The sequence below is a fragment of the Periophthalmus magnuspinnatus genome, chromosome 7 (genome assembly GCF_009829125.3).
Source record: "Periophthalmus magnuspinnatus isolate fPerMag1 chromosome 7, fPerMag1.2.pri, whole genome shotgun sequence".
Lineage (NCBI taxonomy): Eukaryota > Metazoa > Chordata > Actinopteri > Gobiiformes > Gobiidae > Periophthalmus > Periophthalmus magnuspinnatus.
In genome coordinates, this window is record NC_047132.1 from 6838967 (window position 1) to 6864421 (window position 25455).

Here is a 25455-nt window from a genome sequence, read left to right on the forward strand (position 1 = left end):
TTAATGAATAAAGGCTTTATTTAAACATAAAATAAAAAAGTGACGAGAACAAAATGAACATAAATTGCATAAATAAACTGTGGACAAAATAATGTAACAGATGTGAAGCAGCACAGAAAACTCACCCAGAGCATACAATACAACAGGTGTCAACAATACTCAGTTTTTGCTGTGAACAGTAGCTTATTTTTACCACAAACTCAATGCATTTAAATTAAGAAGTAGTGATTTAAAGTGAAAGCAAAGTTATCCAAAAGCGGAGACGTTACAGCGCTTCAATAGTGGCATATCAGTCAGACAGTGCTCTGAGCTGCAGTGTCAGCACTAAGTGACAAAAAACAGCTATTTGTCAAATTCATTTTTCTTTTAGTGTTAGTGAAGTACTGAAGTCTTGTGAATATGCAGTGGTGTTACCCTGCATACAATGGAGAACATATATTTGATCAGAATAATTTAATAATAAGGCAATGAAGGAGGTGAAGTAACACTCACACTGCACTGTTGACCCACACTTAACAGTCCAGCAAGCTCCAATCTTTTATAAAAAGACAATTCATATTGACATGGATGCAAAACAAACCATCACAGGTTTACACAACAAGAGTGAAGTACATCTCCCCTTTAGAAAAATAGCTTAAAAATCTGACAGATACAGTGTAGGTTTTTTCTTTTTATATCTGAGACAGTTAAGTAACAGGCTGGTTCTTAGGGGTCCCTGTTCCACCCTCCCTCCTGTGACACCGCTGCACCCAGACACAGACTACAATCCCATATAGGGTTGGGCAATATTGGCAAAAACGAATAACTCCTTTTTTTTTTTAGCAATATCTTGGTTGCATCTGTTTTGGTTGAGTGTAAAGCGTGGCAAAAATTGTGAATGGACCATAAACAGTGCAGAAAAAACACTTTATCGACCTTTTTTCGGGAGATTACACAAAATGTTTATCTTTAGTTTTAATCATCTTATTTTTCTGGCATTCTAACATTCCAGCTATTCTAATTTTGCATATCTCCAGGAACAACAATATACCGGTAATCAGTTTTTGATACATCTCCAATCTCTAATCCCATGTGAAAAGATAAAGGACACACACCTACTCTTCTCCCTCTCTGTGCTACACCTAGGAGTGGGATATGGCAAAAATATATATCTCACATACAATTTATTTACTCTTAAAGGCAAGAGAAAAATATAAACTAATCTGCTTTATCAGGAAGTTTACAATTCACTGTAACAGGTTAAATCCAGCCGTCAGTCACTCAGAGTCTTACAGAGGCTGATCAAGAGGAGGGTGTGTAAAAAGTGTCTTGTGAGCAGACAGCCGCACTCAAACAAATAGTGACTCAGGTTATTACTAAAAGAGCATTTCGTCACAGAGATGAGATCAAATTACATTTGAACCGCCATATCGCCCAGCCCTATCTAGACCCCAGCCCCCACTGTTCTGATCAAACCCTCAATACAAAGGTTCAGAAATGCACAAATCCAGCAATACACAACAAACTAGCAGCAGCAGGGTCAGAATCATTGAAAAAGGTGGTGACGACAGGATGCGCGCCAAATTTAGCCAAAAAGAAAACTCTCTCCAGCCAAGGGCGTTTGTAGGTCATGGACGAGTTACACATAAGCATTTAGCAATCCGCAGATCACACATCTCCGCACAAACTGTCTCTGCTAACCAACCGAAATGAACCGAATACATCCAACAACCAAAGGGAGGGCGTCAGCGATTGTCACATGTCATGCTTGCACACAAGACATACGTTTGAGTTATAATAAACACTGTTGTCATTGTCATAATCAGTGTCCCGGGTCGGTTAATACACTATAGTGACAGCAGGCAAAACCATATTGGACACAATACAAGCATACAACATTCACACGTAACAGGCCTCCCATGGTTTAATATGGGATGCAACTGATTCAGAGAAGAGCCCCTGATCACTTGAAGGTGCATTCTGTAACTTTTCGGGTGGAGGGTACGCATCTGCTTATTATTTTCACAAAGTTATTGCATTGTCTGGAAAGGTCCACAGTATAATATTTAGGGCTGTAGTAGTTTAGTCAATTTGATGATTCAGTGGTGGTCAGTGGTGTTTTAGTTTACCAATATTTGTATTAGCTGACCAAACATTTTATTTTGATTATGAGGATTTATACCGAACAACAGCAGGAAGGAGAGGTTAGTGAGTTAGCTGAAGATTTGGTATTTTTTGGCATTTAAATGTAAAAAAATAAAAATAAATAACTGATTCCCAAGTCAAGTCTGTCTTTTGTATAAATGCATTGTTTCCTGGTACATGTCTTTAGTCAACCAAGAAATTGTGTAGTTTACTTCAGCCCTAATGATATTAAATGCATCTATTTGACAACAAGTGGCGCCATCAAGCTAGTTACATGTTAGATCTGTGGAGAGATGCTCTCATGGTATTTTTGAGCAATAAAAACACCTATTTGTACTTGATACTTAATGCCATACTGTGGAAGATTACAGGCAAAGCAGTAACATCATGCAGGTGGCGAACACTCCAGCAGAAAAGTTACACAGTGTACCTTAAACAAACAAGGCAACATAAACCAACAAATGTTACAAATGACGTTATAAGGACACTTGAATAAAGATTGGATTGGATTTAACTGACGCATTTGTACCACTGTGTTGCTGGTTATAGTTATCAAAGCATAAAAAATAAAATTGTAAATGAGTAAAATAAATAAAAAAATCCTCTTGCAGCAATTTGAAAAGGCCACTGAATGCTTGTGTGTATAGGAGTTTATCTGTGTCCCAAATGTGAGAAATGCAACAAGACCAGGATGTAAGAGCCAAGTTCAGCCTCAAACCTTCATGCATCAACATTACCATAAAGACTGGGTTTGCTCAGGTGCCAGTCATGCCATTATAAAGGGTTAGCTGTATGCATTCACTACAGCAACACAGATATAGTTCTCATATAAAGTTAGCCTGGCTCAGTCCGACTAGAACCAGCGCAATAATAAAAGTGCCTCCATCCAAAGTGAGGATTTCAAAGGCTCTTTCAGACAATGGCAGGTCAGGACCATTAATATTCAGGTTTGTCAACGCAGCTTTATAAAATATTACAACACACCTTGTTGGGTTTAACGTCCAGTGTGTGGTTTATGACTAAGGCTCTTAATTATGAATCATAGCTTGTACAGTTCATCTGTACATAGCTTTTCTGTGATTCTTTTCAGTCCAATCAAAGTCAAATTACTCGGAATCAGTTGAAAATACCTTACAGCAATAGTAGTTTTATGTGAAGGGCACTTTGAAGAGAAAAATCTACTGGTTAAAGCATCAAAACCAATGCTGCCCTGCCATACCTCACCTACACAGACTGCTGTGAATAATAATCTTTTTATGCAGTAACACTGACGACTCTTCCAAAGAGTCTTGCCCAAAGTGGACGAAATGTTTCTTTGTGCACGATTAGTTTTGGAGAGAATTTTAAAGTAATGTTTTGCAATGACACGTCACACGTCACTCTTTAAAATCCTCTGACTATGAAGCTTTGGCTTTTCTGGCCCGTGGTGACGTTTTCTCATCTGACTTTACGACTCCATTTGCCGAGCCTCCTGCAAAGAAGCACAGACTAATTACACCCAGTTACAGGATCTTAACCATGTGACTAAACCACAGTATAACACACACCTCGTGTGGGCTCTCGCTTTGGAGGCTTGCTCTTTGGGCTCACTGTCTTCTTCTTTGATGCCTGATTCTGGCTGTGCTCTCTCCATTTTTTCAACTGAAAGTTAATGAATTTCCACATCATCCAGGCCTGTGTCAGACATATGGCTGCTAGACAAGTCATCCTATACAAAAGGACAGAAGACACATTCACACCTGCAGAATGTAAAGAATATATACTTTAAATGTATATTTTGTTCTATAAGAGATGTGGGACTGACCTAATGGTGAGTACATTAAAGTTTCCTTCTGCTAAAGAGAAGCCCTGATTTTCTGTCCGGGGCAGTCCAAACCCAAACGTCAGAACTGACAGTGTCAGAGTGAGCAGACGAGCAATGACGAAGAGAAGAGCCCACAGAGTAAAACTGTAAAAAACACATTAAGTGAATGCTGTTTTGGCCAATAATGGACTTAAATAAGAGAAGTCACTGTAAATTACCCTTTCTGTTTGTTTTCATCACTGAAGTAAAAGAGGCGTGAGGCGTGGAACAAAAGCTCCACCAGGTAATGAGGGACGAGTAGCACTAGGCCCAGTCTGTGAAGGCTGAACACGCAGAGTTTATAAAAACATTAAGTCTAAGTGTCAAGACCAAAGTTAAACTTAAACTCACTTGAGAACATAGGCACCAGTGATGTGGACAACATAAAGGCAAATGTAATAGAGCTGACGTGGTATGTCCTCCTGTCAAACAACAAAATACAGCCTCAAGTTAACATAAGATGCCAATCAAATTGTTTCAAAATCAAATCTAAAATATGTAGATTTATGCTAAATATTACCTTTCTGACTTTTTGAAAGTATAGCTCTGGAAGTGCATGGAGCCAATAGGCTATTTGGCAAATGTAGAAGAACTTGACCTGAAAACTAGAGAAAGCATTTAATCTTTAATTATGTTTTGTGTCATTCTGATTTTAAACATCTTTTATTACAATTAAAGATATTAAGACTTACACCATGCGTGTGTGAGGGTATCCTTCCCACAGAAAAGTCGGATTTGTGGCAAAATCCTCCTGTAAAATACATACACACATACACACAGTTGTGAGAATTTCAGTGAAGTAGTTGCTAAATACTTTTAAACTCAGTACTTCAGATAAGATCATACCGCTGTGAGGATGCTGCAGCCCCAGATGAAGGAGAAAAGATAAAACGCAGCAAGCTGTCCAGACTCATTGAACTTACTGTGTTTAGTTTTTGACAAATGCAATCTCCTGTTTATTTTCTGCAATGATGAAAAAAACCAAAACAGAAATATAAATAAATATGCATAAACATGTATCTCCACATATTATAAATTCTGTTATGTTATTTCTACTTACATCCAGAATATATTCTTGTATCAAAGCATGAAGAATGACTGCGATTAGAAGGTAGAAGAACACAGTCGCCACATCTTTAGGACCATACTGGTAAAGGTTCACTGCTTCTTGCTTTTCATCTGAAAAAAATAAACAATAGGGCATACCAAAACAAACAATCGATACCTTAATAATAATTTAAATCTTAAAACCACAAATTTACCTTACCTAAAACTTGTGTTACATTGTACTGGACTGTGATGAACATTATGGCAAACTTTGCGGTTACCTATAAAAAAGGTTTGAATTAGACTAGATGAAAGAACACATCAAGGAATCAGATTACAAGTGGTTAGTTGGCCAGAAGTTGTACTTAGTCCATGTTTTTGTCGGAACTAATACCTAGTTATAGTTAAGCCCATTATTTACTCCTGGTTTAGGGTAGGGATTAGGACTGGGTGAGGTGGAAAAACAAAACAGACTTTGAATCAGTACCATTTACAACAAAAATAGCCAAATTACTTCCTCCAGTTACTGAATTCTGCTCCAAACAACATGCTTTTACTGGCAGAGGACTGGCTATGGACCTCTCGAAAAATGTTACGACTATTCACAATTACAGACGCCCTGACCCATGAATGGCAAAATCCCTAATACATGATCATTCACATTGTCTAATAGATCGCCCTTCCTCAAGTGACCCAGCTTTATGACAGAAACATTTTTGAATGATTAAGTAATGTTGTAAAAACTTTTACCTTTATGTTCTTTGAGTGTAGATTTAATTGAAGTGACACATCTGGGTCTCTAAAAGTTTCATAATTACATTATGTTATGATTAAGTTGCAACATCAGAGCTGTAAAATCCCAATTATTGAATAACATTTAAGGACACCCTTGAAAAAGATAATTCATCTCACGGGACTATCCAAAATAAACATCCCCAGTTTAGGCATGATTTAAACCTGGTTTAGTTCAATTATATAATTTTTGATGGCTTTGAACAATCTATGCATAATACAAAAGCTGAATCAAATATGATAGAATGGCATATGAGATTTTCCGTATAGTGGAGTAATATTATATTGTTGTATTATTCTAGATTCCTGTCAATTACATGACAGTATTTTTTTTAGTGCAGTTATGTCCACTATGCAGTTTTGCTGGTGGAGAGCTTGCCATCTGCTTGTCTCCATAGAGATGTTATTGCTTTGTCTGAAATATTCCACAATACGACTTTAAACTTATCTACCTGCAAGATGAAAGTACTTTTTAGGAAAAAGAGCACATGTAATTGAATTTATGCAAGATAGAGCCGTTTCATTTCATACTGTGGAACATTCTAGTACTTGAGTCATCTGAGCATTTTATCAAAGCAGTTAAATTATTTGGACAGAATAAAACATAATATAGTATTACTTGGCATTTATATGGTTTATTTTGGTTAGAGATTCTAAAATAATAAGGAGATGACAGGTAAATAATACTTTGTAGTGTCAGCACAGCAGACTATATTTAAAAGAGGCAAGCTAGATTAATTGAGATAAATAGACAGTAGATTAGCTGACGAGTTAAGAAAATAGTAGCAGTGGCAACTCCCTTGGCAAAAACCAGGACACATGAGAAGGAAAGACATGCTAGCTGCAGTCTTGTGTCCACACTGGACTGCTGTCACGTCTGCTAATGGTACTTAGCATCTACGGCTAACATGCTAACACTCACACTCCAGGAGCTCACCTCAAACATCAGGCCGAGTAGGATTATCATAGCCAAACACGACACCATATCCGCGTGGTTTTGGATAACAAACTCATGGCTTAGCACGGGTGGGCTCTTGTTCTTCTTACGGAACCCCATGGCCCTGTCTACAACACGGATGTCTCCACTACAGACCCCGGGCTTCCTTCACTGTCACTAGCGGGGCTGAGGCTAGTTTTCCGCGGCTGCTGCTCCTCCGCTGTGCTCGGCCTCTGCTTCCCAGCTGATGGATGTTAGTGGCCGTACAAAACAGACATGAAGAAAATACAAACTCTAGCTCTACACCCACTTTTTCCTGCCTGTAAAGTCCAGTATTGAGGGGCCCTCCCACTTGAAAAGTCCATTCATGAACCGCCCAGCGCCTTTGACGTACAAGGAAAAAGAGACACCGCAAAGGAAGGAGATCCCAGCGCTGTTTTTACTCCCGCCCCATTCAAGTGCATTCATCCTGGCGATTTCTGCAGGTCAGTTCTTCCTTATGCTATTTCTACACAAACCACAATGCATTTGGATAAACTTTATGGTTGTATTAGCATTAAAATAAGATAAATGCCGTGTCTGTGTATTTCAAATCCCCTGCTGTTCGGATGTGCTTTGCTAACATCTGTTTTCTTTTGAGGGATGATACTGAAATCACAGACAGTTTGCTAGCACTGCTAAAGGTTATTTCTATCTGCTAAATACGGTTTTTATTATTATTCTTTTCATTTTGTTGTTGAATTTATGTAAAGACCGCTATGATTCGGATATGGCAGTTTTCTACCTGCAGAGGTCAGTATAACATTACCAGTCCATTGGCCACTCACTGACCATTTTTGTCTTTATTAAATGTCTTTAACTTTGACACAGCAGGGTTTTTGTCCATAAGGTTTATAAAATAATTCATTTACATGTTTGATTGGGCAATATTTGAACCTCTAAAGTTAACACAACTACATATTTAAGTTAAAAACATGAAGTGATCTCAGTTTAGACAAAAAGATACACATCCCTCTCATGTCATAACTGTAATTACAGTTAATTTGGGCAAAATCTATTAATTTGTGATTAGTTTCAACCAATGTGCCTTAAAAAAAATCCAATTTGAGTTACTAATTTACACAGTTATTTAATGTAATAAATGTAATGCCATTTTAAATGGCGCTCAAGGAACTTTTGCACCAGACGAGGCACAGGACTTACCACTATTAAACAGTGACACAGACACTCTTTGAGTTATTTGATAATGTTATAGTGGAATGTGTGTTGTCAATGCTAAAAAACACTGGTCTAAGTAACCTAAATTGTTAGAGTACAGGCCAGGAAGGAAGCACTTTTAGGATTCTAGTTCAATATTCAAAAAAATATATCTATAAAAGCAACCAATGACATATGACAGGTCATGAATTTGAACCAAAAACTCAAAAAACATGTAAGGTAACAGGTAATTAAAGGTTTATTTCTCTAAAAGTGCAAAATGTCCATCAAAAAACATCATGATTTGTGAAAATGTTATGCATACCAAATTTTCTGGGTACAGAAATCTTATTGCCCTTGAGAAATGTTACTGTTACACTATTATATAGTACAAACTAGTGGGTAGATGAGAGTCCATTGAATTGTGAGTACCTTTCAACATCTAAAGTTGTCTAAAGACTTTTGTCACATTTTCACCTAAAAATGCCCATCAGATACCATCATGATTTGTGAAAATGCTACGTATATCAAACTGTCTGAGTATAGAAACCTTCTTGCTTATTAGAAATGTTACTGTCTGGGCCTGGGAGCTGTTTGTTAAGCATGAACTCTGTTGCCTTTGCCACAGCTGAGCGGGAGGAGGAGCTTCACCAAGGCCCACAGCAAAAATGGAGGACTGAGTAGAGCTCTCAGACCATTTCCTCGTGCTAGTAACACACTCCTCCTCCTCCCTGTGTTGGTGAATGTGGTATGTATTTAAAAACTATTAAAACTGATTGTATATTTTGTATTTGGGGGTGTTTTTTCTTGTATTTCTTACCCCTGTTTCTTGACTCTCACAGTGCTTCTGCTGCTGTCCCTGCCTGCACTGAACAAAGATAATTACTCAGGAAATATTTCAACCAATCCGGCACCAGCTTGGATCCTGTCTGTCAGCCGCACAGCCAATCAGAATCGGCTTAACATCTGCGGGCCCGATCGCCTTGCCTGAAGAGCAGAGCCTTCCTGAGTGTCCTCCATGTTTTATAAGTGTTGATATAACAAGTGTGCCATGCATCCACAAAGGTAAGCTATCACTTTTATATTCTCTCAGCTCGAATAACAACAACCTGATTATAGTGAGCATGGCTATTTGCAATGACAATGTTCCACACCTTAAAATGAGTTTAGACTTCAAGAGAAGGAGGAGGAGCTGGTTGGAGGAGGCCTCAGTTGCTAGGCCTGGCTGCAGTGGGGGGTTGGGCAACTACTCTCACCCTTGCCCCTTGCTCTGTCTGTCTGTATGTTAGGGTCATATGAGTACCCCCAACTACCAGCAACCAATACAAGAAGCAAAAACTGGACCATGGCAAATCCTTCAACTGTTTTGTCATGCAAAGGATATTGAGAATTAAGAAATGTACCCACTGTTCTTTCAGTTGAGCCTAGTTGGTTCAGGAGCCTGGCAGAGAATGAATGGGGGATGGGCTGTGGACACAGGAGGGGTATTATGTGGACTCTTTGTAAGTAGTTTTCTTCCAGGTTTCAAGACAAGAAAAAGCATTAGAAAATAACAGCAGTGTTTACCAGTTTTGACCAATATGGAGTCTCTTCCATATATTTCTAATAACTGAATAAAAACAGGATACAATAGGATACATTTTCTTTTGATCAGATAACAAGAATACATTGTGGTGAGAAAGGTAGTCTAATCCTCTAGTACTGGCCAAAAGCAGTTTGACTGTTGTGAAACTGCTTCCTCTGCACTCAGAGTCAGTGGCCATTTTGTCTGCAGTACATAACACGCCACACAAAAGTACAAAGGAGAAACATATGAGCACCAAAACAAGCTGCGGCCCTCCTCTCCCATATTTAGTGTTGAGAATGAAATGACTAGTTTCATCATGTTTACATTTGTACACACATTAATCCCTAGTACAGTGACTTGGGAAAGAAATAATGAGCAACTGCATGTATTTTTCAACAAGATTTAAACCAAGAGAAACTGAGTAATCGTCTATTTTGGGCACATTTTAGATTGTCCATAAACATGTAAGTTGGTAGCATGTGAATTGTAACACTTCTGTACATTGCTGAGCTAATTTCTTTCTTTAACAGAGAGGAGAGACTAGATGTAAGGAGAATTTTACAAGAAATTGCTAGTTGGAAGATAAAATGGGAGTTTCCAGTTAGGCCAAGGTTGAAAGAATTTGTTTACACCACAACCATGGTTACAATCTCCCAGTGGAGGTCAGCCCAGGCGACAATAACCAAAATAGACATGCTAAAGTGAAGTCTAATACAGCTGTAATGCAGGGGAAATCTCTGCATTGCAGCAAAATGTTTTTAAGAGGAAGAGGGGTGCACATAGTGAGATCCATGTGGCACCGCACGGTCGACCAATCGTTTTCCACCCCGATGGCCTCCCAACCAATGGCAGCTGCTCTTGAGGTTAAAGATTGACAATCAGAGGCAGAGCAGGACGCAGAGGCCTTCTGGAAAATTCCACAGCCATCTTTGATTCAGCCTGTACAACAGCGTGATTGCAGTCCTGGTCAAACCTTTGTCTTTGCCTATATAATCTGTGAGCAGTGATAGGAACACCCAAGTTTCTTATATACTTTCAGTTCATAGTTGTGTATTGATGGGTTTCAGGTTTCTGTTATAGGGGACATTTTGAGGACTTTCCACTGCTCAAAAGATATAATGTTTTGTTTTAGATTGGTAACAATCCTATTTTTTCATTACTTTGAAACCCACAGATAGAAATAATCTGAGCAGTGGTCTAGAGTCACTATCGTAACTATTTATTGCCTACTTTCATTTTATATATGTTTTATTTCAATTCACAAATTATTCCACATCAGGTGCAAATTATATGTGGCTGAGTCGGCTTATTTGAGCTTTTTTGATTAGTTGTCCTTTTGCCAGATGCGGCAGCCTAAAATTGAATTTATGGAAAATCATGCATCAAAATGATATTAAAAAGATAAACAATAAAATTACAGCTTTAAGTAACAAACAGTACATTTGCATACAGTTGGTCTTTACAGTCTGTTTCCACTAGCTACAGTTCATGCAGATATCTAGTGCATTTAAAGTTGACATATTTACAATTATTTTAAAAGAAATTCAGTTAATGGAATAATATCTGATGTGTTGTGGGCTGTTTCTCATAGTATGACACAATCAGTCACTTGAGTGTTTACCTACAGTCACACAGTCTATGATACGGTGCAGTGTTGTTTGTACCTCTTCTACTGAACCTATTATTTACTTAGTAAAAAAGTATAAAATCTGTGTTTTTCCTGACAAATGTTATTAGTCATTTATATTAGATTACAATGAGAAGCAGTGTGTTTTGGATCTCCTCTTGCGCCATGACTTGTGCTCTTTGATGTGCAATATTCTCTGTTTTTTAATGTTAAATTTATAATGTTAAAATGTTGTATACAGTACATATTAAGTACTGCAAGCAAAACAAAACTTTTTAACCAACAACATGACAACCTAAACAAGCTGATCCATTATTCCCACTTTTGCTGCTTTCTCTTCTGCGGGTTATGTGTTTTTATATATATATATATATATATATAAAAATTTATGTCAAATTGTTGATATTTTATAAACATAAACACACCAAAACAGAAATCCTAAGAATCTGAACCTGACTGTTTAACCAACAACAAAGGCCCCGAAACAAGCTGCTCTGGTTAGTTTTTCATTATGTTTTTTAATCAACATTTTTGTAACAGTACATGAACATACCAAAACAAAATCGGAAAGGGAACGGATGAACATAATTCATAAATCAGGAATGGTAAATACTAAACATCTGTAACTGCCTTTTAAACATTATTTTAGAACCCAAACAAGCTGCTATAGTAATCTCATGTTTCCTCTTTGACGTGTTGGTCTATGTATTTTAATGCAAGCTTGTCTCGCATCTTGTTATGTCTAGGGATCCAATCTGAGCCCAGTTTTGTGCTGATGTAGATTTGATTTGGTCCTGTTAAACTTGGTTTAGTCCTGATCTAGTCCAAGTTTACTCTTAGTTTAGATGTGTATGCTGTCTTATTTTTGACATGCTGATCTAGATATTTTGTATATATTTTGTATTTTAATGCGAGCTTGTCCTGTCCACAGATGTCTTTGGTCCTTGTGTTTGGATGTACCAGAGCCTGTGAGTGAGCTGCAGTGAGTGGGGGATGGGGGAGAGGAGGGGGGAGGGGAGCGCTCTGTGGCCTCCATTTTCTGTGACGGGAGAAGCCTGCTCCTCTCTTCTCTCTCAGGAGGAGTGCTTGGTGCTTCCTTTTTGCCCATCAGGTACTGCTGCTGCTGCCAGGGACGAATGCTGACAGTCTTTTCTTATTTCTGGGCCAACCTGGATACGTCTTGTAATTTCCTGTGGATATATTTGCCTAACCTTCCTTATGTGATGGGAAACGGCTTCAAATCCTGACATGGGAACAACACACTGATCATTGCTGGTCATCCTGGCTTCTTGTTAACGTTAGCAGTGTTTTAACTTAGGTATGAATACATCCACGCTTGCTCCACTGCAATATGCACTCTGGTACTCTGTTCTCATAGCTAAGCAACTTGGATAATATCTTTGTCATGTGGCCCTGTTTTTTGCTCTGTGTCTGGGACAGGAAGGCCCTGCCTAGAGTGGTTATGGTGTGTGTGGGATTTCGGGCAGGCTGTAAGAAGATAGCCTTTTGTCTTTTTGTGCATTGAAACCTCCTGGAAACTATTTGTAGGTACTAACTGATTTAAACCTAAGGAGTCATATCTTCGGCAATGTCTGCGTAGGCTATGTGGGTAGAAGTTGTACAGAATTGCATGTGGGAATGAGCTGCACAGAATTGCTTGGTTTCAGATGACGTCACAGCATTCAGTTGTCCTGCAGTGCTGAATTGAGATTGGGAAAGAAACAGGTATATTGTTTATAAGCAAATTTTGTGGTGGGTGAATACTGTGGCATATTGGACCTAAATTGCTACTAATGTAAACAGTCTGGTTCAACAGTTGTGGTTTATCTTTTTGGGTGTTTCCTATTAGATTTGCACAATATGGAGTCTATGGAGAATCTTGTATTGGATTGCTGTGATATATGTATTTTTTTTAACTTATCAGTGATGGCATAAAAATTGCAATGTTGACATTTTTTGCATCACTAATTCCTATTCAAATGCCATACAACCAGTACAGGAATACTAGCTCCTATTCCAATCTGAGGGGTTGACATGATCATGTTGTACTATCTGAAAACAATTGTTCCTGCTTGTTCAGAAGGTTATGTTTTAGTCATCGTCTGCCGTATCAGTTTTGCAGTCTCGGTTGTTGCTTATCAGCGTGCTAACATTTGATCATATTTGAGTGGAATGTGTGTGTATGGGGGCCTGGCTCGTCTTTCACTGAGAGAAGAGAGGAAAAAAAGGCTTATCCCACAAATGCGCGTGACCTTTTGATTAGGGCTCTGTAAAACCATCTTCCTGGGAGGAGATCCACAGCTTTGACCAGGCCAGAGGGTGACCTGTCAGGGGGGCTTGGTGCGGTTTCGAGGTCCGGGTGTGGGGGGATAAAGGCGACATGCTTAAAAAGAGGCCCAGGGCTGCTCTGACAAAGGAGGAGTCACTACTTCAGACAAGCTGCATTTATAGTCAAAACATGTTTTATTCTTCCTATTTTCCTACAGGGAGAACGAGAACGGAGCTGTCTGTTCTTTGGCTTGATTGACACCACAAAACTGGGAATATTTAAGTTAAAGTGACTTAAATTCATAGCAATAATTTGTCTTAATTTCAGTAGTTTGGACTCTGTTTGATTTATTTGACTAGTTTTAAAGCTTTACTGGTTTAGATATTTTTTTAATCTTGTTTTATGGAGTTAGATTGTTTGACCCAATAATACTCCATTCGACTTGAGTACTAAAAACAAGGCTAACTACAATAGTTAATCTAAACCACAACCACATTCTGAATTTGAACTTGTATAAACAATGTATTTTGCTAAATTTTGAATAGCTTTGTTGTGGGTGTCCAGCCTTGGTAAATTAACAATGGGAATTATTGGGTGTGAGATTTTTTCTTCTGGTTTTTGCCATTAAAAGGACGGCTTAGTAGAAGTCACAGCAAATTAGAAGAAATGACAAGGCAAGATGTGGCCAAGGTTTTTAGTCTGGAATTAAACCCACAACACAGGCAAACTATAGTTTATCTACATATGTGCCACATGCTTTACCAACTGAGCCATGAGATGAAGAATTTTAACATTGATTTAGTTTTGACGAGTCGTGCAAAAGAACAATTGCCCTTACAAGGACTGAATGTTTTTGGAAAGGATATACTGTGTAATTGCTAATTGTCATATCCAATTTTTTGTAATCGTTTTTGTCCTTGAGGGTCAGCACTGTTTGTCATAGTGTGAATTTGATGATTTATTTGAATATATCTTGATATTTAAGCTAATAGAGGATTGGTTTGGCGCTCTTGTTGTGTCTTAAAGCCTTTGGGGTTTCCCTGTTGTCAGAGAAGGGGCTTTAGAGCAGACAGAATGCATCCATACAATGAACCAATTCCCTCTGGCTTTCTATGGTGTAGTAAGAGTTAGGAAGCAGGGACCCATGAACAAGGTCTGTTATCCATGGATTTCAGAATGATAAAAAAACTGGACTGTAGCCATAGTGATTCATAATTTAAAACGAAATATCCTATCTTTTGAATGGGTAAAGTATGACATGTTGAATGATGCATGTGACCGTTAATCTGAAACCCATTAATATGACTTTTTGAGGACTTTTCACTTTGTATAAAAATGACTAAAAAGATAGATACAATGCAGCCTTTTACAATGTCACACTGAGCTTCAGTTGTAATTGCAATGGAATTTAAATTAAAATTAGCAAATATTAAAGGCTGAAAAAATTTAGGTAATACGATGTTGATGACAAAATATTCAGTCTTCCAGTGTACAAAATCAGGTAACACTGTAGTTTACGAACATGTTCTAAACTGCATAGGATTCTTGTGTTAGGACAAGTCATTCATATTTCAGAGCTTTCTCAAATGTTGATGCTCCTGGAGATGTTTAAAATGTGCTCTGTAAACACTAAATGTCTAAAAGCATTTTCAACAAAAAAAAACAACAACAACAAAACAATTAGATATTTTCCTAAACCGCTCAGCTCTATTAAAAACAGAAATGTGTAGCTCTGGGCATATTTGCAGGCCACAGTCTCCACAATGACTCGACGTACTGTTCAACATGTACTTGGCAGAGAGGATTGTTGCCATGGTGATTAGTACCGTTGTCTTATATGTAGCCAACTAGATTATCAAGGTCTGGTAACAATAGTGAGTGAACAACATGCAAAACAATGCAATAATAACATATTTAGTCCAGTTGTGATGTATCATTAATTTGACAGCCACAATTGGCAAACATGTTGAACTTACGATGGAAGAAATGCAGTACAACAGAATTGGATACAGCTCGTTTCTGTCTGCAGTCCCTGACCAGATGGACTGCTTCTAGGTTATAAAAAACGTATGGATATAGGCTACTCAAACCATCAAAACCAGTCATATTTTGAACTTAATTTACTGTGAATCACCCTACATATTTTCAACTCCTCATTCAACAATTTAAAACAGTGTAACATTTGTTGTAGTGTTGTCCTGATAAAAAAAAAACATTTCAAACTTGCTTTTACTAAGGAAAAGGCTTGATACTCGATACAGTTTTCAGTACCATACTAGCAATAAAAAATACTCCCTTTTTATTACAAAAGTAAATTTTCAATCCCAAATAATTATAGTTTCTTTCATATCACCCTGCAGTCTCATAAAGAGCCATATTGACCTTACTGTTTACATTCTCAGATTCAAAGCTATTTAAAGGTCAGATGTTCCTGTATTTATGTAGCCTAAATTTTGTTTTCAATTTCAATACTTGTTCAAATGAATATCTGGTTTTCAATAATATCTTTAGTATCAGTTAGTATCTGGGTAATTTTGAACAGCCCTAATCTTATAATCTAATAAAAAGTCAATAGGCACATTCTAGTGGTAGTGTTTGGCTTTTTTCTGTATTGATACTTGTTCAAATGAGTTCAAATGTAGTTCTCAGTTCTAGGTTTAGTATTGATTGAGTTAAATTTTTTTCACAACCCGAATTTACTAATTTGTTGTAATCAAAACAAAATTGGTTCATGCTAGTTGTTGCACTGTATGGCTAGGTCCCTATTGTCCGGTCCTGGGGGAGCTAGTTGGAGCCCAAGGTGGTGGTTCACTTCTTGTTTATTCCGTGGTGTGGTTTTCCGAGCACCGTTCCTGACTGTTCCCTCTCTTCCCTGTTCCTTCGGTTGGCGTTCGCGTGCGGCTCTCTGCAGTCTGGCTGAGGAGGAGATAAAGGCAGAGGCTGATGTGGTAGAAGGAATGGATGCGTCAACACGACCTAAAGGTAAGTCTATACAATATATAAGGCCAAACAGAAATTCAAATGAACTATCATCTGTAGGTGGTGTAGTGGATAGCATGGCATTTTCTTGGTTCAAACTCAGATACATTTTAGGTTTGTAGGCCTGTTAACTGTATGTGTGATGTTGGATATTCAACTTAAAATTATTGGTTCAAATATTTGTGGATTTCATTTTAAAATACTATAGTGGCTGAACACATCGAAATTGAAATTAACAATCATTTACAGGTAGTTTAGTGCTAGCATTTTCTTATAGATTTCCGGTTTATAGGCCTGTTTACTAAAATTGTGGTGTGGTGAGAATGGAGAAATACTGTGGTACAATGGAGCTCAAATTGATAGGGTTCATTTGTGAATTTATCTTGAATATTTTAAAAATGGCCAAACAAACAAAAATTTAAATCAAGCATAATCCATAGGTAGTTCAGTGGATGGCATTGGCATAGTTTGAATACAGATACAGTAGACTGAAGATTTAGATTAGATGATTTGGTGATATGAATAGAATAATAATTGGTCAGATTGTTATTTCTGTTGGAAATACCTAATAGGCCAAAGCGGACTACTATTCGCATCAAGCCTTCTGTTTAGGCAGCCATTTTCTGGTTTCAGGTGTAAACATGATTGGCCTTTAGTGTTTGAGATGGGAGCAGGTGAAATATCTATTGTTAATAGTAATTTGCTAGTATGAATGGGCACGATTAGATGGATAATTGACCAAATAATGAACCTAATACAATAATTGAGCCATTTCATTAACTGTAAATGTAAAAAATATATAATTGATTCAGGATTATTCCCTCCTGTCCCCTATCTAAGAATGTCGCCTCATTTCTTACTTAAATCATGAACATAGTAGTTAGTGCTTTGGGTAAAATGTTCCATCGAATGTTCCAACTGTCTATCTCCATGGAGACAAGCCTGTAATGCTGACATGCCTTGTTACAGGTCAGATCAATTTTCACATTAAAATCCTTCAAAAGTCCTTAACATAAAGAATATGCATTCATGGAAAACAACATAAAGGCAACAACTGAAATAGAAATCCATTAAAATAAATGTCCATTTGTATTCAAGATTTGTTTTGCATTAATGGGACCAATTCTGTTATTCTCTAGTCCTGGATCCACCAGGCTCTGCCCCTCAGAAAAGAAAAATCTCTAGTCCCACTCACTCCTCCAATGGCCACTCTCCCTCCGACACGTCGCCCAGCCCCCACAAGAAGAAGAAGAAGCCCGGTGCTGTCAACAACAGTAACAAAGATCAGGTAAGTGCCAGCAAAATGGAGGCTCTACAACCAATTACACTGCTACCTCCTCACACTGATGTCACATTAGATAAAAGGTGGATCTGAAAGTGTCTAGGTGGGTGATATAAGCAAAAATGAATGCATCAGATATGTATTTTTATTATCTTGATGGCATTTTTCAGACAATATAATGGCAGTGGCCATGACAACTGTGCTAAAACATAACTTTTAATGTCTTGGTTGAGTGGAAAGTGAATAGATGGTAAAATGACCAACAAAATTACAGAGATATCACATTCTAAGGTTATTTGTAAGAATATGCTGCACTTTATTTTTAATCAGCTCTTTTTGCAGTCTTTTTGAATAGTTTTAAATTATATGTACTGTATGTTCTACATTATCTTTAAAAGAACAATATAATCCTTTTCACAATATCTCCCACCTCTACCTTTTTATTTAATGAGTCTTGCTCTCAAAGCCAAAATAACAACATCTGCTTGCACTGCTTAATTCAATACATTTAATGCTTATAATAAATAATATGTATGTAGTTTTCCCCATAAATACTTACTCATTAAAATTTGTACTTCAAATGGATTCACAACATCAAAGAACAGTTACATTTCAAGAGACGTTTCTCATTTGTACTGTGAATCATGGGGCAGAATTAAGAAAAGATGTGCCTTACTAAACCAACAAAACCTCTCCACATCCACTATAGACTCTGGTCTTGTTTATTTATTCTCTTTTAATAGAGGTAAACTTCATATTAAACATCACATGAACAGTAACATTAGTCAGACACTTACATAATTGCATACATTTGACACACACCTATTTGATGAGTTTTACTTGTGTCTCTGTGGCCTTTTGCAGGTGGTAAGTGAAATGGACAGTGGACACAGTGACCCCTCTGCGCTCCCCCTGCCTGTCCCACTTCACACTGCTTTGTTTTTGTTGCACTGCACCTTTTGTGTTGGCGTGTTTTTGAAACCTCCCCCCTTTTTCTCTTGCCTGCATTTCAGTCAGAGCTAAGACATGGTCCCTTTTACTATATGAAGCAGCCAGCACTCACCACAGACCCTGTTGATGTTGTACCGCAGGACGGCAGGAACGACTTCTACTGCTGGCTGTGCCACCGCGAGGGCCAGGTGCTCTGCTGTGAGCTCTGCCCCAGGGTGTACCACGCCAAGTGCCTCAAACTGCCTGCCGAGCCCGAGGGCGACTGGTTTTGCCCCGAATGTGAGGTATCTCTCTGCGTGTGCATGTCCTGTGTCAGACTGCAGCGCCTGCCTGTTAGATTAATCATAGATACCACTGATGATTGGCCAAATGATTAAAGGTGTGCTGTGGAGCTTTCTTGGTGGAGTGTTCACTTCTCTCTAGGGAGATGCCTGAAATGTTCCATAGTATGACATACGAGCAGAAGACACCACAGGGCCAAGTTAGAGGTTAGATCTGTGGAGAGGTGATACCACTCACATGCATGTTTTTAAGACAATAAAAACACTTAATACGGTAAATGCAAGGTGGATATGTCTTAATATGAAACATTCCAGATAAAGCAATAGCTTCTCCATTAAGACTAACAGGTGGCAGAACATTCATCAGAAAAGTTTCATAGTGCACCTTTAATAACTTCTAACAAAGCCTGTGATTGATCTGCCAGAAAATAAGTGTTCAACAACACTGTTTATTCATTTAACATATTTTTCTTTTTGCTAAAATATGCGTTGCAGAAAATAACGGTTGCTGAATGCATTGAAACGCAGAGCAAAGCAATGACAATGTTGAACATAGACCAACTCTCCTATTTGCTGAAATTTGCACTCCAGAAGATTAAACAGCCTGGGGTTAGTTTTGCCAGCATTCATTTAAAATTATGCACTATTGTCATAAAATAAATATAAGCCAATATTCAACTCCACTGTTTTTGTTGGTGCAGACTGAGCCTTTTCACAAACCTGTATCTCTGGAACAACATCCAGATTATGCAGAGTACATCTTCCACCCAATGGACCTGTGCACCTTAGAAAAGGTAAAATATTCAACTGTTTAGAACATTTGTACATACTGTTACAACATTAATAATTCAAATGATCTATCTTTTGTTTTGGATCTTTTTCAGAATATAAAAAAGAAAATGTATGGCTGCACAGAAGCTTTTCTTGCAGATATGAAATGGATATTACACAACTGCATTATTTATAATGGAGGTAAGTCCCTGATGAATACATTTGGCATGCTGCTTTTTCCTTATGAGAGATGTTTGATTTACATTTTTTCCATATTCCAGCGAATCATAAATTAACAGCAACTGCAAAGGTTATAGTAAAGATCTGTGAACATGAGGTATAGTAATGTCCAGTGCTTGTGTTATCTTCATTTTTTCTAAAAGAATAATAAGTTATATTTTTATTTTTAAATATCTTTTTCAGATGAATGAGATTGAAGTGTGTCCAGAATGTTACTTGTCTTCATGTCAGAAAAGAGAAAACTGGTTTTGTGAGCCATGTGTAAGTTAATCATCTAATTTAATCATTTGAACATTCACATTTATAATAGTTTAATGTTTGTATCTCTATTGTACATTATTCAGAGTCAGCCTCACCCTTTGGTCTGGGCAAAGTTAAAAGGTTTCCCCTTCTGGCCAGCAAAAGCACTTCGGGAAAAGGACGGTCAGGTTGATGCTCGATTCTTTGGACAACATGACAGGTAAAGAAATTATAGGGGCGTATTGTATTTTTCCTTAACCAAAATTAGACTTTTAAGAGGTTGTGTTCATTTTGTAGAATGTGATTATGTCATTATTTTAGATGGAGGACAACGGCCTGTATAACTCTATGGGAAATTGACCGATTTAAAAAAATATATAAAAAATTCCAATTATGTTTAGATTAGCTCCACGAGGTTGCCATATTAACCTTATGGCTTTTTGTAATTTCAACTGGCAAAAATCCCATCTTTGTGGTTGAATAATGGACCAGTTTCTGAAGCTATTGGGAAAACATAATTTCACTTTTGTTTATTGATGGTGACTGAGAAGACTTTGTGTCAGTTTTGTTTCATGTGGTTAAATCTAATAACTACAGAGATTTTGAGCATAAACCAGATCAACAAATCTTCAATCTGACAGTTAAAAAATAAATTCCACCATAGAACTCTGACCTGCCCCAGCTTAAGCTACAAGTATTTGATTGAACATCTTTTGTTGTCTTTTTATTGTAGAGCTTGGGTTCCAATCAACAACTGCTATCTAATGTCTAAAGAAATCCCATTTTCTGTGAAGAAGACAAAGAGCATTTTCAACAGCGCCATGCAGGAGATGGAGGTTTACGTGGAAAACATTCGCAAGAAATTTGGGGTTTTCAATTATGCACCTTTCAGAACTCCTTACACCCCCAACAACCAACTACAGATGCTGCTAGACCCCAATAACCCAAGTGGAGGGACGGTTAAAATTGAGAAACCTGAAAAACTTCGGTTAAACTTCGACACTACGGCGTCTCCTAAAATGGTGCTTAGTAAGAGTTCTAGTGGGATGGGGAGGAGGGTGTCCATGACGGATATGCCGCGGTCTCCCATGAGCACTAACTCCTCTGTGCACACGGGGTCAGATGGAGAGCAGGACACGGAAAAGGCCATCAGGAACCCAGCATTCCACTACAGCACCGGGGAGGAGTCTATGGACTGTACAGGTGAATGATCAGTTTAGAAATAGATGCAACTTAACAAACCTGTCATACATCAAATATAAATAAAATGCATGTGCATAACATAAGATTAAAAAATATGTTTGTGTATGATTTTTGCCAAAAAATGAAAGAAAAAAATCCTTTGAGTATTTTGACAATGTAATCAGTTGTCAGTCCTTCAGAACTGTGCTTAAATGTGTCTTTAAATATCTTGAGGCTATTTTGAGAACTTCATGTGATGCACTTTTTCCAAATAAGGGTCATTCTATAGTAGGTTTTAATGAGAACTAATCCAAAGGAGGGCATATGTGAATAGAATTGGTAAAATTTAACTACAGATCTACAATTGTGAGAACCATAGAACAAAGTTATTAATTGTATATTGCAATGCTTTTTGTTTTGTGCCGTTTACAGCTTCACCTATGTCAGGAAAGATGGGTACTGCGGGAAGCACAACAGGAAGTCCAAAACCGAGCTTAGTACCAAAACAAGAGCGGACAGCAGGCACAGGGGGCATTCTCAATCTCAATCTCGGTCAGTAATTTGAGAATGATTCATAATTTACATATAACATTAGGTTTACTGTATTTAATGTTTAATGTAATATTTTTTAGATCGTGTAAAGGCTGAGATGGACCTGAAAGAGCTAAGTGAAACTGTTCAACAGCAGCAGCAACAACAGCAGGGGGCAACAGTCGCCCCGGCAACCCCCAAACGACCTCTGAGGAGCCTGGACAAGACTATTGAAAGCTGCAAGGCACAACTAGGTACAATGAATACAATACAACAGTTATTACATCTCTGTCTGGATAAACATCTCAGCAAAGACATCAACAAAACATCTCAACTTAAACCATTTTCTGCATCTCATTCATTTGTATGTTTATTTAATGGATTATTTGGATTCAGATTTAAAGCCACAGTATTTAACTTTTTAGTTACTAGACTAAAACCAACTTTTTTCTTTTTGGTTGTGTTTATTGTACTGAAAAACAGGCATCTTAACCCTGAGCGAGTTTGCTTCTTCACAAACCTGACTCATATTTGGCCTGGCCTCTTCCTGGTTGTTTCCACGGAAATGTTGTTCCATATTGTTATTGCTGTCTATACTCTTCCACAGTATGTCATAAAACTTATCTCTCTCCCTAGACTATGATTTTTACCTCCTATTTTCATGGAATCATGTAGGTGATGTGCCATCTCCAAAAAGTGTACCTTTTAATATTTACTGTCACAGAAAGAAACTGAATTGGAAAAAGTACAGCACAAAAGTGCAAGACCTCATTCAACAACACTCATAAATAACCACAGTGTAGCCAGTACAATAATGACATTCAGTGTAGGCACATGTGTAATAAACAGTAGATATGTAGAGTATTATGTTATTATGCAAAGTCCATTTCTTTGATATCATTTTGTTGGATGAGGTTTTTGTGATACAGAGGAGTACTGCTTTTTAGTAACTGATAATTTATTTTACTTGGTTTTTGTCTGTTTTTAGGTATTGATGAGATCTCTGAAGATGTGTACAAAGACGTGGATCACAGCGATTCTGAGGATTCAGACAAATCTGATTCCAGTGACAGTGAGTACTTAAGTGATGATGAGCACAAGCCAAAGAGCTCCACACAACACAAGGACAAACCCGACCGAAAAAGGCCCAAAACCACCACAGAGACGGGGGACAGTAAGGAGGCTGAAGCAGGCACGGGCGACAAAACTATCACTGAAGATAAGCCAAGTGTTAGCGTTAGCAATTCAGACACCCAGGACAAAACCAAGGTCCCACAGTCTCCACTGGAAAAGGCCCGGGTGCCAGAGGAGGGGAGGACGTCATCAAAAGCAGCAGATCAGGACTCAGACTCGGAGCGGGAGCTGGTGATTGATTTAGGAGAAGAACATGGAGGACGGGACTCGAAAAGGGCGAGAAGAGATCCAGGAGCAGCCAAGAAAGAAGCCACAGCAAAATCTGAAGGTAGGACTACTATCAATTTTTATTAATTAATAGACATAATTAACATGCTGAAGGTTCTTTTTTACTGTTCAATCAAGGCAAGGTATTTTTTTTTGTATAGCACAATTTGTACACAAAGCAATTCAAAGTGCTTTACAGAATAATAAAGACATTAAAATCACACAAATCAAAACATAAATAATCACAAATAATCATCATAAAATTTACATGATAACAGAAGAGTGCAGAATAAAAACCTTTCAGTCATATGCACAGCTAAACAGAACAGTTTTGAGCCTGGATTTAAACATTCTCAAAGTACAGGTCTGTCTCACATCTTCAGGAAGGTTGTTCCAGGTTTTAGCTGCATAAAACTGAAACACTGATTCTCCATGTTTAGTCCTGACTCTGGACACCAGCAGAAGGCTGGTCCCTAAAGTCCTCAGAATGTGACATGGTTCATATGACACTAACATACCCGAGATGTGCTAGGCCGTAAATTTCTTTTTAAAATCTTTATGCGTCAATGTTGTCATACTTATTTTGTATGACAAGCACTCTGTTTTAAAGGGAGAAAAATTTAGTCCCATATATACTTTCACTAACTGTGAGACTACGGGCTGATTCCACATCATGCAGCGCCACTACGCTACTGAATCATCTCGGAAAAAGGGCACAGACCTTTAATCACTGGATGCGTTTCATTATCTCTTCATGGTTGTGAGCCCTGTGGAGTTCAAGAAGAGCATGCGCAGAGACCCAGAGTCCCCATTTAAGACCAAAATAACAATTGATTCAAAAGCAGGAGTGTAGGTTACTACTGTGTTAAATGAGATCGGTATTTAGCTTATGCCACATCAGTTTACATGCATTTTTTCTCCACCACAAGGGTAATTAGGGATTAAACTGTTGCGTGAACAAGTCCTATAAAGTTTTCACATCACTGTGTGCCATAAAGTGATAGTCAACACTCTACTGAACCCAGCTATCAAAGCAACAACAGTAAAAATATCGATTATAAGTAAGCTGATGAAAATAAAGTACATGCAGAGTGTATTTACTTTGTAAATCTGGATGTATTTCGCATTCTCATTCCTGTTTGGTGCATTTTGAACTGTGGAGATTGATCTGTCCGTAAACTGGTGGACAAGAAAATAGACATCTGCATTCTTTCTGATCTCTCTGATTACGAACATCAGATCTTGCAGTTGGCATGTCATTTTAACCATTTTAATGGTCCAGAAATCAGATAATAGTCAGATTTTGGTGTGCATGTAACCGCAGCCAATGATGTTAAAAAGAAAAATCCCAAACTTTTTCTTTTGCTGTTCACTGAATGAGTATTTTAATCAGATATTGAAGCTTCTAAAAATAGAGACACAGTTAGTATACAGACACCCTTGAACCAAATGAAAAGCGATTCACATTCTCCCCTAATTCTGTCCCATTCAAATCAGTATGCAGTTGGTCTGCTGGGACAACTTACATCTGATTTTAAAGGGACTAGATTGCAACCTTACTATTACATATTGTGATTCTCCTCACTATTATTTAGACAATATTGATTGTAAAATGCATTCTTTTTTTCTTTCTTTCAGCTTCATCGGCCTCCAGTCAAAAGGACTCATTGCAGCCTGTGCTCACAGCCGCCCTAAACCTGGCTACAGCCTCTGCACCAAACCACTCCTCCACAACCACCAACAATACAACCAGCACCCCTCCTCCTGCTCCTGTCTCCTCACCCTCTCCAGCACCCCCAAAGAAACAGCGCCCTCTGCTGCCCAAAGACACTGCTCCACAACCGACACAACAACCTGCCGTAGTGTGGACCCCATCAAAGCTTCAGACCCAAAAATATCACACTCAGAAAGTTCAAAAGCAGCAACAGCACGGAGAGACGTCAACAGTACAATCTGTTCAAACACGCAGTCCACAGCATCTGCAGCAAAACTCCACCTCCAGCACTCGCTATCAGACCAGACAAGCTGTCAAAGGTATGGTGTAGTCTAAGGTTGGAATAAAATATGCAAAATGGTGATGTATTGCAATATCAAAAGTCTGGTAATATTTTCATGGACTTGATAATGTTATTAATTATAGACTCCTGTTCAAACACGCACACAGAGAGAGACTTGGATTGCTTATGTTTATTTT

At 38.0% G+C, this 25455-nt stretch overlaps 2 protein-coding genes across 10 annotated transcripts in view; one reads left to right on the forward strand and one right to left on the reverse strand.

The window, feature by feature from the left end:
• Positions 1–8790, reverse strand: zgc:113278 (Translocating chain-associated membrane protein 1-like 1-like). 3 transcript variants are annotated; one of them, XM_055222975.1, is made up of 11 exons: positions 8761–8790; positions 5235–5295; positions 5028–5146; positions 4814–4930; positions 4660–4718; positions 4488–4572; positions 4319–4389; positions 4147–4251; positions 3929–4072; positions 3672–3832; positions 1–3595 (listed from the first exon to the last, which is right to left on the reverse strand). In XM_055222975.1, exons 2-11 carry the CDS (start codon positions 5272–5274, stop codon positions 3522–3524), a joined length of 975 nt encoding a protein of 324 aa, XP_055078950.1. In that variant the 5' UTR covers positions 5275–5295; positions 8761–8790; the 3' UTR covers positions 1–3521. The 3 variants fall into 3 exon arrangements, with proteins under 3 accessions (XP_055078950.1, XP_033826156.1, XP_055078949.1); XM_033970265.2 differs by lacking the exon at positions 8761–8790 and adding an exon at positions 6744–7213; XM_055222974.1 differs by lacking the exon at positions 8761–8790 and adding an exon at positions 6739–7063 and having other exon boundaries at positions 5235–5290.
• Positions 7130–25455, forward strand: part of LOC117374103 (MYND-type zinc finger-containing chromatin reader ZMYND8-like) — a 22936-nt gene continuing 4610 nt past the window's right edge. The window contains exons 1-17 of one of the 7 annotated variants that reach the window (XM_033970261.2): positions 7130–7228; positions 8569–8688; positions 8783–9005; positions 16315–16385; positions 17522–17670; positions 18678–18899; positions 19392–19505; positions 19598–19690; positions 19781–19868; positions 19949–20004; positions 20091–20168; positions 20252–20367; positions 20881–21350; positions 21762–21881; positions 21962–22114; positions 22849–23322; positions 24900–25295. In XM_033970261.2, the coding sequence (XP_033826152.1) occupies positions 8992–9005; positions 16315–16385; positions 17522–17670; positions 18678–18899; positions 19392–19505; positions 19598–19690; positions 19781–19868; positions 19949–20004; positions 20091–20168; positions 20252–20367; positions 20881–21350; positions 21762–21881; positions 21962–22114; positions 22849–23322; positions 24900–25295 (2614 nt within the window). In that variant the 5' untranslated portion in view covers positions 7130–7228; positions 8569–8688; positions 8783–8991. Of the gene's footprint in view, positions 7229–8568; positions 8689–8782; positions 9006–12146; positions 12246–12281; positions 12453–16314; positions 16386–17521; positions 17671–18677; positions 18900–19382; positions 19506–19597; positions 19691–19780; positions 19869–19948; positions 20005–20090; positions 20169–20251; positions 20368–20880; positions 21351–21761; positions 21882–21961; positions 22115–22848; positions 23323–24899; positions 25296–25455 lie in introns of those variants that run through there. The other 6 variants (XM_055222969.1, XM_055222967.1, XM_033970264.2 and 3 more) reach the window with 6 other exon arrangements.